An 18,177-nucleotide genomic window follows, 5' to 3' on the forward strand; every position below is an offset into this window, starting at 1 on the left:
TGTATATACAGTGATATCACTGCTCTCTATATATACTGGTGTGTAGTACTGATCACTATACTAGTGCCCTCTCACCAGTGATGTATATACAGTGATATCACTACTCTCTATATACAGGTGTGTAGTACTGATCACTATACTAGTGCCCTCTCACCAGTGATGTATATACAGTGATATCACTGCTCTCTATATATACTGGTGTGTAGTACTGATCACTATACTAGTGCCCTCTCACCAGTGATGTATATACAGGGATATCACTGCTATATACAGGTGTGTAGTACTGATCACTATACTAGTGCCCTCTCACCAGTGATGTATATACAGTGATATCACTGCTCTCTATATATACTGGTGTGTAGTACTGATCACTATACTAGTGCCCTCTCACCAGTGATGTATATACAGTGATATCATAAGATGGTGGCTGATGGGGTGATATCACAAATGATCGGATTAGATACCCAGCTCATGTATCACCCTCTATAGTCAGACACAATGATATTAGATGGATATCCGGATACCAGGGATTAGGTTTATTGCAGTAGTGTTCGGTAGGACACAGTGACAGCGTATGGCGGTGTTATTGGCTCCACCTTCTGGCTCCATGCTTCTCCTGCATCATGATTCACACCGGCTTGTAGTTTATAATCCTCGTGATGATATAATAACGTCTGTGCAGTCAGCAAGCGAACTCTCGTATGGAGCCTACAGCCTGGTGACGCGGCAAGGTGTGCGGGGAGCACTTCGGACAGTAGGGGGCGCTCCGCAGGGTGTTCCAGGGGTCCTGAGCAGAAGAGAGAGCAGAGTGAGCCGGGGGGGGGGGGGGGGGGGCCGGGACACATGGAGGTCTCAGTTATTATGGAGGAGAGATGGGGGGACATGGGGGGGTGACACTGCTCCCACTACTACCCCCACCCCTACTGCCCATACTGCTCCCACTACTACCCCCACCCCTACTGCCCATACTGCTCCCACTACTACCCCCACCCCTACTGCCCATACTGCTCCCACTACTACCCCCACCCCTACTGCCCATACTGCTCCCACTACTACCCCCACTCCTACTGCCCATACTGCTCCCACTACTACCCCCACCCCTACTGCCCATACTGCTCCCACTACTACCCCCGCCCATACTGCTCCCACTACTACCCCCGCTCCTACTGCCCATACTGCTCCCACTACTACCCCTACCCCTACTGCCCATACTGCTCCCACTACTACCCCTACCCCTACTGCCCATACTGCTTCCACTACTACCCCCACCCCTACTGCCCATACTGCTCCCACTACTACCAGCACCCCTACTGCCCATACTGCTCCCACTACTACCCCCACCCCTACTGCCCATACTGCTCCCACTACTACCCCCGCCCATACTGCTCCCACTACTACCCCCGCTCCTACTGCCCATACTGTTCCCACTCCTACCCCCACGCCTACTGCCCATACTGCTCCCACTACTACCCCCACTCCTACTGCCCATACTGCTCCCACTACTACCAGCACCCCTACTGCCCATACTGCTCCCACTACTACCCCCACCCCTACTGCCCATACTGCTCCCACTACTACCCCCACTCCTACTGCCCATACTGCTCCCACTACTACCCCCACCCCTACTGCCCATACTGCTCCCACTACTACCCCCGCCCATACTGCTCCCACTACTACCCCCGCTCCTACTGCCCATACTGCTCCCACTACTACCCCCACCCCTACTGCCCATACTGCTCCCACTACTACCCCCACCCCTACTGCCCATACTGCTCCCACTACTACCAGCACCCCTACTGCCCATACTGCTCCCACTACTACCCCCGCCCATACTGCTCCCACTACTACCCCCGCTCCTACTGCCCATACTGTTCCCACTCCTACCCCCACCCCTACTGCCCATACTGCTCCCACTACTACCCCCACCCCTACTGCCCATACTGCTCCCACTACTACCAGCACCCCTACTGCCCATACTGCTCCCACTACTACTCCAACCCCTACTGCTCCCACTACTACCAGCACCCCTACTGCCCATACTGCTCCCACTACTACCCCCGCTCCTACTGCCCATACTGCTCCCACTACTACCCCTGCCCCTACTGCCCATACTGCTCCCACTATTACCCCCACCCCTACTGCCCATACTGCTCCCATTACTACCCCCACTGCCCATACTGCTCCCACTACTACTGCTCATACTGCTCCCACTACTACCCCCACCTATACTGCCCATACTGCTCCCACTACTACCCCCACTGCCCATACTGCTCCCACTACTACCCCCACCTATACTGCCCATACTGCTCCCACTACTACCCCCACTGCCCATACTGCTCCCACTACTACTGCCCATACTGCTCCCACTACTACCCCCACTGCCCATACTGCTCCCACTACTACCCCCAACCCTACTGCCCATACTGCTCCCACTACTACCCCCACCCCTACTACCCATACTGCTCCTACTACTACCCCCACCCCTACTGCCCATACTGCTCCTACTACTACCAGCACCCCTACTGCCCATACTGCTCCCACTACTACCCCCACCCCTACTGCCCATACTGCTCCCACTACTACCCCTACTGCCCATACTGCTCCCACTACTACCCCCACCCCTACTGCCCATACTGCTCCCACTACTACCCCCACCCCTACTGCCCATAATGCTCCTACTACTACCAGCACCCCTACTGCCCATACTGCTCCTACTACTACCCCCACCCCTACTGCCCATACTGCTCCCACTACTACCCCCACCTCTACTGCCCATACTGCTCCCACTACTACCCCCGCTCCTACTGCCCATACTGCTCCCACTACTACCCCCACCCCTACTGCCCATACTGCTCCTACTACTACGCCCACCCCTACTGCCCATACTGCTCCTACTACTACCCCCACCCCTACTGCCCATACTGCTCCCACTACTACCCCCACCCCTACTGCCCATACTGCTCCCACTACTACCCCCACCCCTACTGCCCATACTGCTCCCACTACTACCCCCACCCCTACTGCCCATACTGCTCCTACTACTACCCCACCCCTACTGCCCATACTGCTCCCACTACTACCCCCGCTCCTACTGCCCATACTGCTCCCACTACTACCCCCACCCCTACTGCCCATACTGCTCCCACTACTACCCCCACCCCTACTGCCCATACTGCTCCCACTACTACCCCCACCCCTACTGCCCATACTGCTCCCACTACTACCCCCACCCCTACTGCCCATACTGCTCCCACTACTACCCCCACCCCTACTGCCCATACTGCAGAATGGCGCTTGTACTGAAATGAAGGGGCCGAAGTCGGCCAGTGGAACAGGACCATTAAGATTCCTGTCTAAGGGTGCGTTCACACTGAGAGATTTATCTGACAGATTTTTAAAGCCAAAGCCAGGAATGGATTTGAAAAGAGGATAGATCCCTCTTTCCTTTATGACCTGGTCTCTGTGTATAGTCTGTTCCTGGCTTTGGCTTCAAAGATCTGTCAGGTAAATCTTTCTGTGTGTATTCACCATAAATCTCTGAAATCGTTTTAAGGAACCTCCACCTGCCTCTAACTTTATCATTGATGCCGATGTGCACCGTCTCCGCTGGGGGATCACCAGCCCCTCCCAGTAATCTGTCATCCTGATCCGCAATGTGCACCATGACTGCTGGGGGATCACCAGCCCCTCCCAGTAATCTGTCACCATTATCCGCAATGTGCACCGTGTCCGCTGGGGGATCACCAGCCCCTCCCAGTAATCTGTCATCCTGATCCGCAATGTGCACCATGACCGCTGGGGCATCACCAGCCCCTCCCAGTAATCTGTCATCCTGATCCGCAATGTGCACCATGTCCGCGGGGGGATCACCAGCCCCTCCCAGTAATCTGTCATCCTGATCCGCAATGTGCACCATGACCGCTGGGGCATCACCAGCCCCTCCCAGTAATCTGTCATCCTGATCCGCAATGTGCACCATGACCGCTGGGGGATCACCAGCCCCTCCCAGTAATCTGTCAGCATTATCCACAATGTGCACCGTGTCCGCTGGGGGATCACCAGCCCCTCCCAGTAATCTGTCACCATTATCCACAATGTGCACCGTGTCTGCTGGGGGATCACCAGCCCCTCCCAGTAATCTGTCATCCTGATCCGCAATGTGCACCATGACCGCTGGGGGATCACCAGCCCCTCCCAGTAATCTGTCATCCCGATCCGCAATGTGCACCGTGTCCGCTGGGGGATCACCAGCCCCTCCCAGTAATCTGTCATCCTGATCCGCAATGTGCACCGTGTCCGCTGGGGGATCACCAGCCCCTCCCAGTTATCTGTCACCATTATCCGCAATGTGCACCATGTCCGCTGGGGGATCACCAGCCCCTCCCAGTAATCTGTCACCATTATCCACAATGTGCACCATGTCCGCTGGGGGATCACCAGCCCCTCCCAGTAATCTGTCACCATTATCCACAATGTGCACCATGACTGCTGGGGGATCACCAGCCCCTCCCAGTAATCTGTCACCATTATCCGCAATGTGCACCGTGTCTGCTGGGGGATCACCAGCCCCTCCCAGTAATCTGTCACCATTATCCGCAATGTGCACCGTCTCCGCTGGGGGATCACCAGCCCCTCCCAGTAATCTGTCACCATTATCCGCAATGTGCACCATGTCCGCTGGGGGATCACCAGCCCCTCCTAGTAATCTGTCATCCTGATCCGCAATGTGCACCATGACCGCTGGGGGATCACCAGCCCCTCCCAGTAATCTGTCAGCATTATCCACAATGTGCACCATGTCCGCTGGGGGATCACCAGCCCCTCCCAGTAATCTGTCACCATTATCCACAATGTGCACCGTGTCTGCTGGGGGATCACCAGCCCCTCCCAGTAATCTGTCATCCTGATCCGCAATGTGCACCATGTCCGCTGGGGGATCACCAGCCCCTCCCAGTAATCTGTCACCATCATCCGCAATGTGCACCATGTCCGCTGGGCGATCACCAGCCCCTCCCAGTAATCTGTCATCCTGATCCGCAATGTGCACCGTGTCCGCTGGGGGATCACCAGCCCCTCCCAGTAATCTGTCACCATTATCCACAATGTGCACCGTGTCTGCTGGGCGATCACCAGCCCCTCCCAGTAATCTGTCATCCTGATCCGCAATGTGCACCGTGTCCGCTGGGGGATCACCAGCCCCTCCCAGTAATCTGTCACCATTATCCACAATGTGCACCGTGTCTGCTGGGGGATCACCAGCCCCTCCCAGTAATCTGTCACCATTATCCACAATGTGCACCGTGTCTGCTGGGGGATCACCAGCCCCTCCCAGTAATCTGTCACCATTATCCGCAATGTGCACCATGACCGCTGGGGGATCACCAGCCCCTCCCAGTAATCTGTCATCCTGATCCGCAATGTGCACCATGTCCGCTGGGCGATCACCAGCCCCTCCCAGTAATCTGTCATCCTGATCCGCAATGTGCACCGTGTCTGCTGGGGGATCACCAGCCCCTCCCAGTAATCTGTCAGCATTATCCACAATGTGCACCGTGTCCGCTGGGGGATCACCAGCCCCTCCCAGTTATCTGTCACCATTATCCGCAATGTGCACCATGTCCGCTGGGGGATCACCAGCCCCTCCCAGTAATCTGTCATCCCGATCCGCAATGTGCACCATGACCGCGGGGGGATCACCAGCCCCTCCCAGTAATCTGTCATCATTATCCGCAATGTGCACCATGTCCGCTGGGGGATCACCAGCCCCTCCCAGTAATCTGTCATCCTGATCCGCAATGTGCACCATGTCTGCTGGGGGATCACCAGCCCCTCCCAGTAATCTGTCATCCTGATCCGCAATGTGCACCATGACTGCTGGGGGATCACCAGCCCCTCCCAGTAATCTGTCACCATTATCCGCAATGTGCACCGTGTCTGCTGGGGGATCAGAAATATGCGAACCAGCCTGGAATCCTGAGAGGATACCCCAGAGGGCTCCGGCACACGGGGTGCAGGGTTCATACAGGGCATCGCTGTCCCCCTCATCTCTATTCCGGCAATCCTCAAGGACTTTGATAAGTTTGAAGAATACTCAAAAACTGAAGCATTAAAGGGGAACACCAGCAAAAATCTTTTTCTTTCAAATATACTGGTGTCAGAAAGTTATATAGATTTGTAACTTATTGCTAGTAAAAATCTCCAGTTTTCCAGTACTTATCAGCTGCTGTATGTCCTGCAGGAAGTGGTGTATACTCTCCAGTCTGACACAGTGCTCTCTGCTGCCATGTCAGGAACTGTCCAGAGCAGGAGAGGTTTTCAATGGGGATTTGCTGCTGCTCTGGACAGTTCCTGACATGGACAGAGGTGGCAGCAGAGAGCACTGTGTCAGACTGGGGAGAATACACCACTTCCTGCAGGACATACACCAGCTGATAAGTACTGGAAGACTGTAGAGAAAACCCCACTTCCTGCAGGGCATACAGCAGCTTATAAGTACTGGAAGACTGGAGATTTTTTAAACTATATAACTTTCTGACACCAGTTTAAAGTGTCACTGTCGTGAATTTTTTTTTTGCAGAAATCAATAGTCCAGGCGATTTTAAGAAACTTTGTAATTGGGTTTATTATCCGAAAAATGCATTTTTATCATGAAAAAGCAGTTTGAAGCTCTCCCCCCTGTCTTCATTGTTCTCCTATGGAGAGAGCTAAAGAAAAGACCAAAACAGGACAACAAAGAGTTAATCTACAAATCCCTCACCCGTTATCTGTTCTGACCATCACCAGTGACCTGTCTGAGCTCAGATTACAGCTGTCACCCAGCTCCATGCCTGTAATCCTCTGTTATCTGCTTTCTGCTGCCGGCTAACTCCCTCCTTCCTCCTCCCCCCTCCCCTCTCCCTAGAGCAGACAGGGGACGTCTCCTGCAACAAGTCACAATTTTCAGATTTTTCAGAGTGGATGAAAAAGAGGAAGGAGGGGGGGGACCTGGGAAAAGGCTTTTTACATGCAGATAATGGCAGATTTGGCTAATAAACCCAATTACAAAGTTTCTTAAAATCGCCTGGACTATTGATTTCTGCAAAAAAAAAAAATACGACAGTGACTCTTTAAAGAAAAAGACTCCCCAGCCATGGTATTGTGGTGTCCCACCACGAACGTTATTAGTTTATACACCCCTCGCAAAAACCTGTACTACAAGTTGAGTAATGGTAATGAAGTGATACTAAAGTTTTACCACTAGATGTCACTGATATCTGTATATGCACTTGTATATTGCACAGCTGCAGTGAACAATGAGAGCTGTTCTTTCCTTTCACCTATCTCTATTCTCCTTTTCTCTTCACACTTTCTTCACCACTCACAGGGGATATTACACCTCCTGTAGGAAGTTGTCACATGGGGAGAGGAAGTGCGCGCCCACACTTAGGGAGTCTTACCCAAGACAAGACGCAAGACAAGACAGTCCCTGCTGTGGTCCAGCTGGGCCCTGCCTTTGCCAGGTCCCCCCTCCAGTCAGTATCCAGTGTAGTCTAGTCAGGAGGGTGGTAGTGGATGGACGCACATGGAGACGTAGAGATTTTTGGTCCAAGTATGCAGTGCTAAACTACTCAGGAGAGGACAAGTCAGAGATCACGCGAACCCACGCTGTTAATGCTTCTAAAAGTTTAGGACAGTATCCTGAACTCATCCGGATAGAGCAAAGTTGCTACAAGCCTACGTACTCTATCTTGCAGCGCAGGTGTAACCAGGTAATCTTCTCCACCTTGCTCAAATCAGGTAACATGGTCTGGGGCTTGGGTCACGTGACACTGTAGGGCAACAGGTGGTATCACAACAACAAAGGTCGAAACACGGGCACAAGTAGTCTTCTAATTTCAGTTATTCTTCAGTATTTTACTTCTTCTTCTTCTAAAGTTCCGGCAGAGCACACTTCTACCCTGGGTTGGACTCTCAGCACAAACTCCTCTCTACTGTTCTCAGCTCACTCTACTTTTCGTCGCACAATCAAGTCAGCTCAGCTGTTCTACTCCAAAGGCTTTTAGCGCAGGTTCTGTCCTGTTACCTCTGCAGTCTGTGATTGGCTACTGTACACAACCTCACAGTAAGAAGATTTTATTTATGGTAACAGGACTCAGTGATTACTGTTCCGGCACCTACACAGCCACTACTCTATCCTTGGGTCATCTCCTTTTTCTGTGGGTGGCAGTACCAATAGTCTGGGTGGGTCACAACTCCACTACGGACCACCGTGCTAAGGTCCTACCAATCCCCCTCCACATCTAGCCTCCATACCTGACCCCAGAAACTACCTACCACCCTCCACACCTAGCCTCTGTACCTGACCCTGGGTCCTACACATCCACTGTCCACACCTAGCCTCCATACCTGACCCCGGAAACTACCTACCACCCTCCGCACCTAGCCTCTGTACCTGACCCTGGGTCCTACCTACCACACTCCACACCTAGGGTCTGTACCAGACCCTGGGTCCTACACATCCACTGTCCACACCTAGCCTCCATACCTGACCCTGGATCCTACCCATCCACTGTCCACACCTAGCCTCCATACCTGACCCTGGATCCTACCCATCCACTGTCCACACCTAGCCTCCATACCTGACCCTGGATCCTACCCATCCACTGTCCACACCTAGCCTCCATACCTGACCCTGGATCCTACCCATCCACTGTCCACACCTAGCCTCCATACCTGACCCTGGATCCTACCCATCCACTGTCCACACCTAGCCTCCATACCTGACCCTGGATCCTACCCATCCACTGTCCACACCTAGCCTCCATACCTGACCCTGGATCCTACCCATCCACTGTCCACACCTAGCCTCCATACCTGACCCTGGATCCTACCCATCCACTGTCCACACCTAGCCTCCATACCTGACCCTGGATCCTACCCATCCACTGTCCACACCTAGCCTCCATACCAGATCCTGGGTCCTACCCATCCACTGTCCACACCTAGCCTCCATACCAGATCCTGGGTCCTACCCATCCACTGTCCCCACCTAGCCTCCATACCAGATCCTGTGTCCTACCCATCCACTGTCCCCACCTAGCCTCCATACCTGACCCTGGATCCTACCCATCCACTGTCCACACCTAGCCTCCATACCTGACCCTGGATCCTACCCATCCACTGTCCACACCTAGCCTCCATACCTGACCCTGCTTCCGACCCATCCACTGTCCACACCTAGCCTCCATACCTGACCCTGGGTCCTACCCATCCACTGTCCACACCTAGCCTCCATACCTGACCCTGGGTCCTACCCATCCACTGTCCACTGAGTGTGTGTGTGATATCTGTATCTGAGCTATAGACGAGTCACTTATAATCTGTATTTGAGCACTGTATCACTGGGGGCCTCAAGGATAAAAAGTGTGTGTGTGTGAGAGTGTGTGTGAGAGTGTGTGTGTGTGTGTGAGAGTGTGTGTGTGTGAGAGTGTATGTGTGTGTGTGTGTGAGAGTGTGTGTGTGTGTGTGAGAGTGTGTGTGTGTGTGTGTGTGAGTGTGTGTGAGAGTGTGTGTGTGTGTGTGAGTGTGTGTGAGAGTGTGTGTGTGTGTGTGTGTGTGTGTGTGTGTGAGAGTGTGTGTGTGTGTGTGTGTGTGTGTGTGTGTGAGAGTGTGTGTGTGTGTGTGTGTGTGTGTGAGAGTGTGTGTGAGAGTGTGTGTGTGTGTGTGTGTGTGTGTGAGAGTGTGTGTGTGTGTGAGAGTGTGTGTGTGTGTGTGAGAGTGTGTGTGTGTGTGTGTGTGTGTGTGTTTGAGCCCCTGATCATATATCTGTGCAATCTGCATGTGTGTGCTTCTGGATGAATGTGTGTGTGTACTAGTAGAGGTATATATGTCATCTGCATGTGTTTGTATCTGGGTAATCTGCATGTGTGTCTGCATCTCTGCTATGTGTCTGTGTAGAGGTATATATATATATATATATGGAATCTGCATGTGTGTGTCTGCATCTCTGCTATGTGTCTGTGTAGAGGTATATATATATATGTAATCTGCATGTGTGTGTCTGCATCTCTGCTATGTGTCTGTGTAGAGGTATATAAATAAATATATATATATATATATATATATATATATATATATATATATATAGAATCTGCATGTGTTTGTATCTGTAATTTCTCTATGTTGGTATATTTGTGTATCCTGTAATCTGCCTATATGTGTGTATACATGTATTGTGGATCTATATGTATCTGTGTGATGTGTGTGCATACATGTGTGTATCTGCCTATTTGTACTGTTGGGTTTGTGCATCTATTGTCTATATATATTATAGGAGAAGTCAGGCAAAACATTATTGTGATTATGATGTGTCAGTATTATTTGTGGGAAAACACATGACATTTTTCAGCCATTCTTTTATAAAACAATAGTTATTTTTAAGGCTGAAAACCTGACCTAACTGACTCGTGATGTAACACATATTATGGGCTTTATATAGCCAAACGTATGTCCTGAGTTGAAGATTTTTTTGGATTAATGTCTTTGGTAAGGTGGGGGCCCAGACAAGGTGGCAGTATGGGGCCCTGGAATTCCTGATGGCGGCCCTGGTCCTACCCATCCACTGTCCACACCTAGCCTCCATACCTGACCCTGGGTCCTACCCATCCACTGTCCACACCTAGCCTCCATACCTGACCCTGGGTACAACCAATCCACTGTCCACACCTAGCCTCCATACCTGACCCCGGGAACTACCTACCACCCTCCACACCTAGCCTCTGTACCTGACCCTGGGTCCTACCCATCCACTGTCCACACCTAGCCTCCGTACCTGACCCTGGGTCCTACCCATCCACTGTCCACACCTAGCCTCTGTACCTGACCCCGGGAACTACCTTCCACCCTCCGCACCTAGCCTCCATACCTGACCCTGGGTCCTACCAATCCACTGTCCACATCTAGCCTCCATACCTGACCCTGGGTCCTACCCATCCACTGTCCACACCTAGCCTCCATACCTGACCCTGGGTCCTACCCATCCACTGTCCACATCTAGCCTCCATACCTGACCCTGGGTCCTACCCATCCACTGTCCACACCTAGCCTCCATACCTGACCCAGGATCCTACCCATCCACTGTCCACACCTAGCCTCCATACCTGACCCTGGATCCTACCCATCCACTGTCCACACCTAGCCTCCATACCTGACCCTGGATCCTACCCATCCACTGTCCACACCTAGCCTCCATACCTGACCCTGGATCCTACCCATCCACTGTCCACACCTAGCCTCCATACCTGACCCTGGGTCCTACCCATCCACTGTCCACATCTAGCCTCCATACCTGACCCTGGGTCCTACCCATCCACTGTCCACACCTAGCCTCCATACCTGACCCAGGATCCTACCCATCCACTGTCCACACCTAGCCTCCATACCTGACCCTGGGTCCTACCCATCCACTGTCCACACCTAGCCTCCATACCTGACCCTGGATCCTACCCATCCACTGTCCACACCTAGCCTCCATACCTGACCCTGGATCCTACCCATCCACTGTCCACACCTAGCCTCCATACCTGACCCTGGGTCCTACCCATCCACTGTCCACATCTAGCCTCCATACCTGACCCTGGGTCCTACCCATCCACTGTCCACACCTAGCCTCCATACCTGACCCAGGATCCTACCCATCCACTGTCCACACCTAGCCTCCATACCTGACCCTGGATCCTACCCATCCACTGTCCACACCTAGCCTCCATACCTGACCCTGGATCCTACCCATCCACTGTCCACACCTAGCCTCCATACCGGACCCGTGACTTCTAAGTTCTAACTTCTAAGTCTGGCACAGCCGGTTACCTGGATTCGGACTTTCCTATCGCCCTGGCATAATGACGATCCGGCCTTCCCACCGGCCTGCGGTACTGAACACTTTCTGAGCCAGATGACCTCTGGGGGCCACGCTGAGCCCATCCCTCCTGCAGAGCAGCCCAGAGAGGACCCTTTCCTGGCTAGAAGAGGGCGGGGGTTGGGGGGCGGGGGTTGGGGTGCGGGGGAGGGCGGGTATTTTTACCAGGTCGCTCTCTTTCCTTTGTTCTTTCTTTCTCTTCTGTAAATAGCTGAAAACTTTGTCACGGATAACCTGTAAGACAAGACAGGATGGACAGCCGGCCATCACATGATGTCCCCCATCACACAGCCGGCCATCACATGATGTCCCCCATCACACAGCCGGCCATCACATGATGTGCCCCCTCACACAGCCGACCATCACATGATATGCCCCCTCACACAGCCGGCTACTATCACATGATGTCCCCCCATCACACAGCCGGCCATCACATGATATGCCCCCTCACACAGCCGGCCATCACATGATGTCCCCCATCACACAGCCGGCTACTATCACATGATGTGCCCCCTCACACAGCCGACCATCACATGATGTCCCCCCTCACACAGCCGGCCATCACATGATGTCCCCCATCACACAGCCGGCCATCACATGATGTCCCCCCTCACACAGCCGGCCATCACATGATGTCCCCCCTCACACAGCCGGCCATCACATGATGTCCCCCCTCACACAGCCGGCCATCACATGATGTCCCCCATCACACAGCCGGCTACTATCACATGATGTCCCCCCATCACACAGCCGGCCATCACATGATGTCCCCCCTCACACAGCCGGCCATCACATGATGTCCCCCCCTCACACAGCCGGCCATCACATGATGTCCCCCATCACACAGCCGGCTACTATCACATGATGTCCCCCCATCACACAGCCGGCCATCACATGATGTCCCCCCTCACACAGCAGGCCATCACATGATGTCCCCCATCACACAGCCGGCTACTATCACATGATGTCCCCCCCTCACACAGCCGGCCATCACATGATGTCCCCCCCTCACACAGCCGGCCATCACATGATGTCCCCCCATCACACAGCCGGCCATCACATGATGTCCCCCATCACACAGCCGGCCATCACATGATGTCCCCCATCACACAGCCGACTACTATCACATGATGTCCCCCCATCACACAGCCGGCCATCACATGATGTCCCCTTATCACACAGCTGTCTACTATCACATGATGTCCCCCCCTCACACAGCCGGCCATCACATGATGTCCCCCCTCACACAGCCGGCCATCACATGATGTCCCCCCCTCACACAGCCGGCCATCACATGATATCCCCCCATCACACAGCCGGCCATCACATGATGTCCCCCATCACACAGCCGGCCATCACATGATGTCCCCCATCACACAGCCGGCTACTATCACATAATGTCCCCCCATCACACAGCCGGCCATCACATGATGTCCCCCCTCACACAGCCGGCCATCACATGATGTCCCCCCATCACACAGCCGGCTACTATCACATGATGTCCCCCCTCACACAGCCGGCCATCACATGATGTCCCCCATCACACAGCCGGCTACTATCACATGATGTCCCCCCATCACACAGCCGGCCATCACATGATGTCCCCCCCTCACACAGCCGGCCATCACATGATGTCCCCCCCTCACACAGCCAGCCATCACATGATGTCCCCCATCACACAGCCGGCTACTATCACATGATGTCCCCCCTCACACAGCCGGCCATCACATGATGTCCCCCCTCACACAGCCGGCCATCACATGATGTCCCCCCCTCACACAGCCGGCCATCACATGATGTCCCCCCCTCACACAGCCAGCCATCACATGATGTCCTCCCCTCACACAGCCGGCCATCACATGATATCCCCCCATCACACAGCCGGCCATCACATGATGTCCCCCATCACACAGCCGGCCATCACATGATGTCCCCCATCACACAGCCGGCCATCACATGATGTCCCCCATCACACAGCCGGCTACTATCACATGATGTCCCCCCATCACACAGCCGGCCATCACATGATGTCCCCCCTCACACAGCCGGCCATCACATGATGTCCCCCATCACACAGCCGGCCATCACATGATGTCCCCCCTCACACAGCCGGACATCACATGATGTCCCCCCTCACACAGCCGGCCATCACATGATGTCCCCCCATCACACAGCCGGCCATCACATGATGTCCCCCATCACACAGCCGGCTACTATCACATGATGTCCCCCCCTCACACAGCCGGCCATCACATGATGTCCCCCCCTCACACAGCCGGCCATCACATGATGTCCCCCCCTCACACAGCCGGCCATCACATGATGTCCCCCCCTCACACAGCCGGCCATCACATGATGTCCCCCATCACACAGCCGGCTACTATCACATGATGTCCCCCATCACACAGCCGGCTACTATCACATGATGTCCCCCCCCATCACACAGCCGGCTACTATCACATGATGTCCCCCCATCACACAGCCGGCCATCACATGATGTCCCCCATCACACAGCCGGCTACTATCACATGATGTCCCCCCCATCACACAGCCGGCCATCACATGATGTCCCCTTATGACACAGCTGGCTACTATCACATGATGTCCCCCATCACACAGCTGGCTACTATCACATGATGTCCCCCATCACACAGCCGGCTACTGTCACATGATGTCCCCCATCACACAGCCGGCTACTATCACATGATGTCCCCCCTCACACAGCCGGCCATCACATGATGTCCCCCATCACACAGCCGGCTACTATCACATGATGTCCCCCCTCACACAGCCGGCCATCACATGATGTCCCCCCCTCACACAGCCGGCCATCACATGATGTCCCCCATCACACAGCCGGCTACTATCACATGATGTCCCCCCATCACACAGCCGGCCATCACATGATGTCCCCCCTCACACAGCCGGCCATCACATGATGTCCCCCCCTCACACAGCCGGCCATCACATGATGTCCCCCCCTCACACAGCCGGCCATCACATGATGTCCCCCATCACACAGCCGGCTACTATCACATGATGTCCCCCATCACACAGCCGGCTACTATCACATGATGTCCCCCCCATCACACAGCCGGCCATCACATGATGTCCCCCCATCACACAGCCGGCCATCACATGATGTCCCCCATCACACAGCCGGCTACTATCACATGATGTCCCCCCCATCACACAGCCGGCCATCACATGATGTCCCCTTATGACACAGCTGGCTACTATCACATGATGTCCCCCATCACACAGCCGGCTACTATCACATGATGTCCCCCATCACACAGCCGGCTACTGTCACATGATGTCCCCCCATCACATAGCCGGCTAATGTCACATGATGTCCCCCCATCACACAGCCGGCTACTGTAACATGATGTCCCTCCATCACACAGCCGGCTACTTTAACATGATGTCCCCCCATCACACAGCCGGCTATTGTCACATGATGTCCCCCCTCACACAGCCGGCTACTGTCACATGATCTCTTCCATCACACAGCCGGCTACTGTCACATGATGTCCCCCCATCACACAGCCGGCTACTGTCACATGATGTCCCCCCATCACACAGCCGGCTACTGTCACATGATGTCCCCCCATCACACAGCCGGCTACTGTCACATGATGTCCCCCCATCACACAGCCGGCTACTGTCACATGATGTCCCCCCATCACACAGCCGGCTACTGTCACATGATGTCCCCCCATCACACAGCCGGCTACTGTCACATGATGTCCCCCCATCACACAGCCGGCTACTGTCACATGATGTCCCCCCATCACACAGCCGGCTACTGTCACATGATGTCCCCCCATCACACAGCCGGCTATTGTCACATGATGTCCCCCCATCACACAGCCGGCTATTGTCACATGACGTCCCCCCATCACACAGCCGGCTACTGTCACATGATGTCCTATGTTATGCTTTAGGTCACATTTTCACACCACCAATCATTCATGTTGTGCTGTGTGGTGTAGATGGATGTACACACTAGTGAACGATGTCTCACCTCATACAGGTAGTCAATGATCTCCAGGATGGTGAGGATGCTGGCCCCAATGAACAAGCCCATCTGACCTCCAATGTCACCTGGAGACACAATTTAATAATCAGGCAAAACAGAAATATCCCACGTGACTCTGGGCACCGCCTGATCCTCTCATGGTCCTCAGCTGGTCCATCCGTGGTCCTCAGCTGGTCCATCCGTGGTCCTCAGCTGGTCCATCCGTGGGCCTCAGCTGGTCCATCCGTGGTCCTCAGCTGGTCCATCCGTGGGCCTCAGCTGGTCCTTCAGTGGGCCTCAGCTGGTCCTTCCGTGAGCCTCAGCTGGTCCTCCCGTGGGCCTCAGCTGGTCCATCCATGGGCCTCAGCTGGTCCATCCATGGGCCTCCGCTGGTCCATCCATGGGCCTCCGCTGGTCCATCCATGGGCCTCCGCTGGTCCTTTCATGGGCCTCAGCTTGTCCATCCATGGGCCTCAGCTGGTCCATCCATGGGCCTCAGTTGGTCCTCCCGTGGGTCTAAGCTGGTCCTCTCGTGGGCCTAAGCTGGTCCTCCCGTGGGCCTCAGCTGGTCCTCCCGTGGGCCTCAGCTGGTCCTCCCGTGGGCCTCAGCTGGTCCTCCCGTGGGCCTCAGATGGTCCTCCCGTGGGCCTCAGATGGTCCTCCCGTGGGCCTCAGATAGTCCTTCTGTGGGCCTCAGATAGTCCTTCTGTGGGCCTCAGATAGTCCTTCTGTGGGCCTCAGATGGTCCTTCCGTGGTCCTCAGCTGGTGCTCCCGTGGGCCTCAGCTGGTCCTTCCATGGTCCTCAGCTGGTCCTTCCATGGTCCTCAGCTAGTCCTTTCATGGTCCTCAGCTGGTCCTTCCATGGTCCTCAGCTGGTCCTTCCATGGTCCTCAGCTGGTCCTTCCATGGTCCTCAGCTGGTCCTTCCATGGTCCTCAGCTGGTCCTTCCATGGTCCTCAGCTGGTCCTTCTATGGTCCTCAGCTGGTCCTCCCGTGGGCCTCAGCTGGTCCTCCCGTGGGCCTCAGCTGGTCCTCCCGTGGGCCTCAGCTGGTCCTCCCGTGGGCCTCAGCTGGTCCTCCCGTGGGCCTCAGCTGGTCCTCCCGTGGACCTCAGCTGGTCCTCCCGTGGGCCTCAGATAGTCCTTCCGTGGGCCGCAGATGGTCCTTTCATGGTCCTCAGCTGGTCCTTCCATGGTCCTCAGCTGGTCCTTCCATGGTCCTCAGCTGGTCCTTCCATGGTCCTCAGCTGGTGCTCCCATGGTCCTCAGCTGGTCCTTCTATGGTCCTCAGCTGGTCCTCCCGTGGGCCTCAGCTGGTCCTCCCGTGGGCCTCAGCTGGTCCTCCCGTGGGCCTCAGCTGGTCCTCCCGTGGGCCTCAGCTGGTCCTCCCGTGGGCCTCAGATGGTCCTTCCGTGGTCCTCAGCTGGTGCTCCCGTGGGCCTCAGCTGGTCCTTCCGTGGTCCTCAGCTGGTCCTTCCATGGTCCTCAGCTGGTCCTTCCATGGTCCTCAGCTGGTGCTCCCATGGTCCTCAGCTGGTCCTTCTATGGTCCTCAGCTGGTCCTTCCATGGTCCTCAGCTGGTGCTCCCATGGTCCTCAGCTGGTCCTTCTATGGTCCTCAGCTGGTCCTCCTATGGTCCTCAGCTGGTCTGCACACATTCAGGCGGTGCCTCAGGCCACCATACCTCACCAAGAACTGGAAGAAGATTGAGTGTGAGTTCTCACCCAGTAACCCAGCCACTTCATAGGCCTTTTTCTGCTCAATAGTCTCATAGTTCAGCGCCTCAAAAAAGATGTCCAGAACCAGAATGTTTTCTCTGAGAGAAAAGAGACAGTTAGAGTTAGACAGACATATGGTGACTGACGGTGATCATCCGTCATGCCTCAAGGTCAGCGACACTGGAGATCGGCACTCAACAGGGAGGAAGAAGGAACAAGAGACAGTCATCAGAGACATACACCAGACTCACAGAGACAGTCATCAGAGACATACACCGGACTCATAGAGACAGTCATCAGAGACATACACCAGACTCACAGAGAAAGTCATCAGAGACATACACCAGACTCACAGAGACAGTCATCAGAGACATACACCAGACTTACAGAGAAAGTCATCAGAGACATACACCGGACTCACAGAGACAGTCATCAGAGACATACACCGGACTCACAGAGACAGTCATCAGAGACATACACCGGACTCACAGAGAAAGTCATCAGAGACATACACCAGACTCACAGAGACAGTCATCAGAGAC

The 18,177-nt window shown here is 54.6% G+C and overlaps 1 protein-coding gene across 1 annotated transcript; it reads right to left on the reverse strand.

The window, feature by feature from the left end:
• Window positions 1-610: 610 nt before the first annotated feature.
• LOC138784238 (acid-sensing ion channel 2-like) lies at window positions 611-17,797 on the reverse strand. The gene is made up of 5 exons (XM_069959743.1): window positions 17,782-17,797; window positions 17,642-17,731; window positions 15,924-16,003; window positions 12,062-12,130; window positions 611-787 (listed from the first exon to the last, which is right to left on the reverse strand). The coding sequence occupies exons 1-5, from the start codon at window positions 17,795-17,797 to the stop codon at window positions 683-685; spliced, it is 360 nt and encodes a 119-aa protein (XP_069815844.1). The 3' UTR covers window positions 611-682.
• Between the last annotated feature and the right edge of the window lie 380 nt (window positions 17,798-18,177).

This window comes from Dendropsophus ebraccatus, chromosome 2, assembly GCF_027789765.1.
Source record: "Dendropsophus ebraccatus isolate aDenEbr1 chromosome 2, aDenEbr1.pat, whole genome shotgun sequence".
Classification (NCBI taxonomy): Eukaryota; Metazoa; Chordata; class Amphibia; order Anura; family Hylidae; genus Dendropsophus; species Dendropsophus ebraccatus.

Bases quoted from the DNA above. Each gene is read 5' to 3' on its own strand.
- LOC138784238 (XM_069959743.1), bottom strand. The intron at 16,004-17,641 runs GTGAGAACTCAC...TTGTGTCTCCAG, and splicing joins TGAAGTGGCTGGGTTACTGG to GTGACATTGGAGGTCAGATG. The intron at 788-12,061 runs GTAAAAATACCC...TCTTCTGCTCAG, and splicing joins AAAGGAAAGAGAGCGACCTG to GACCCCTGGAACACCCTGCG.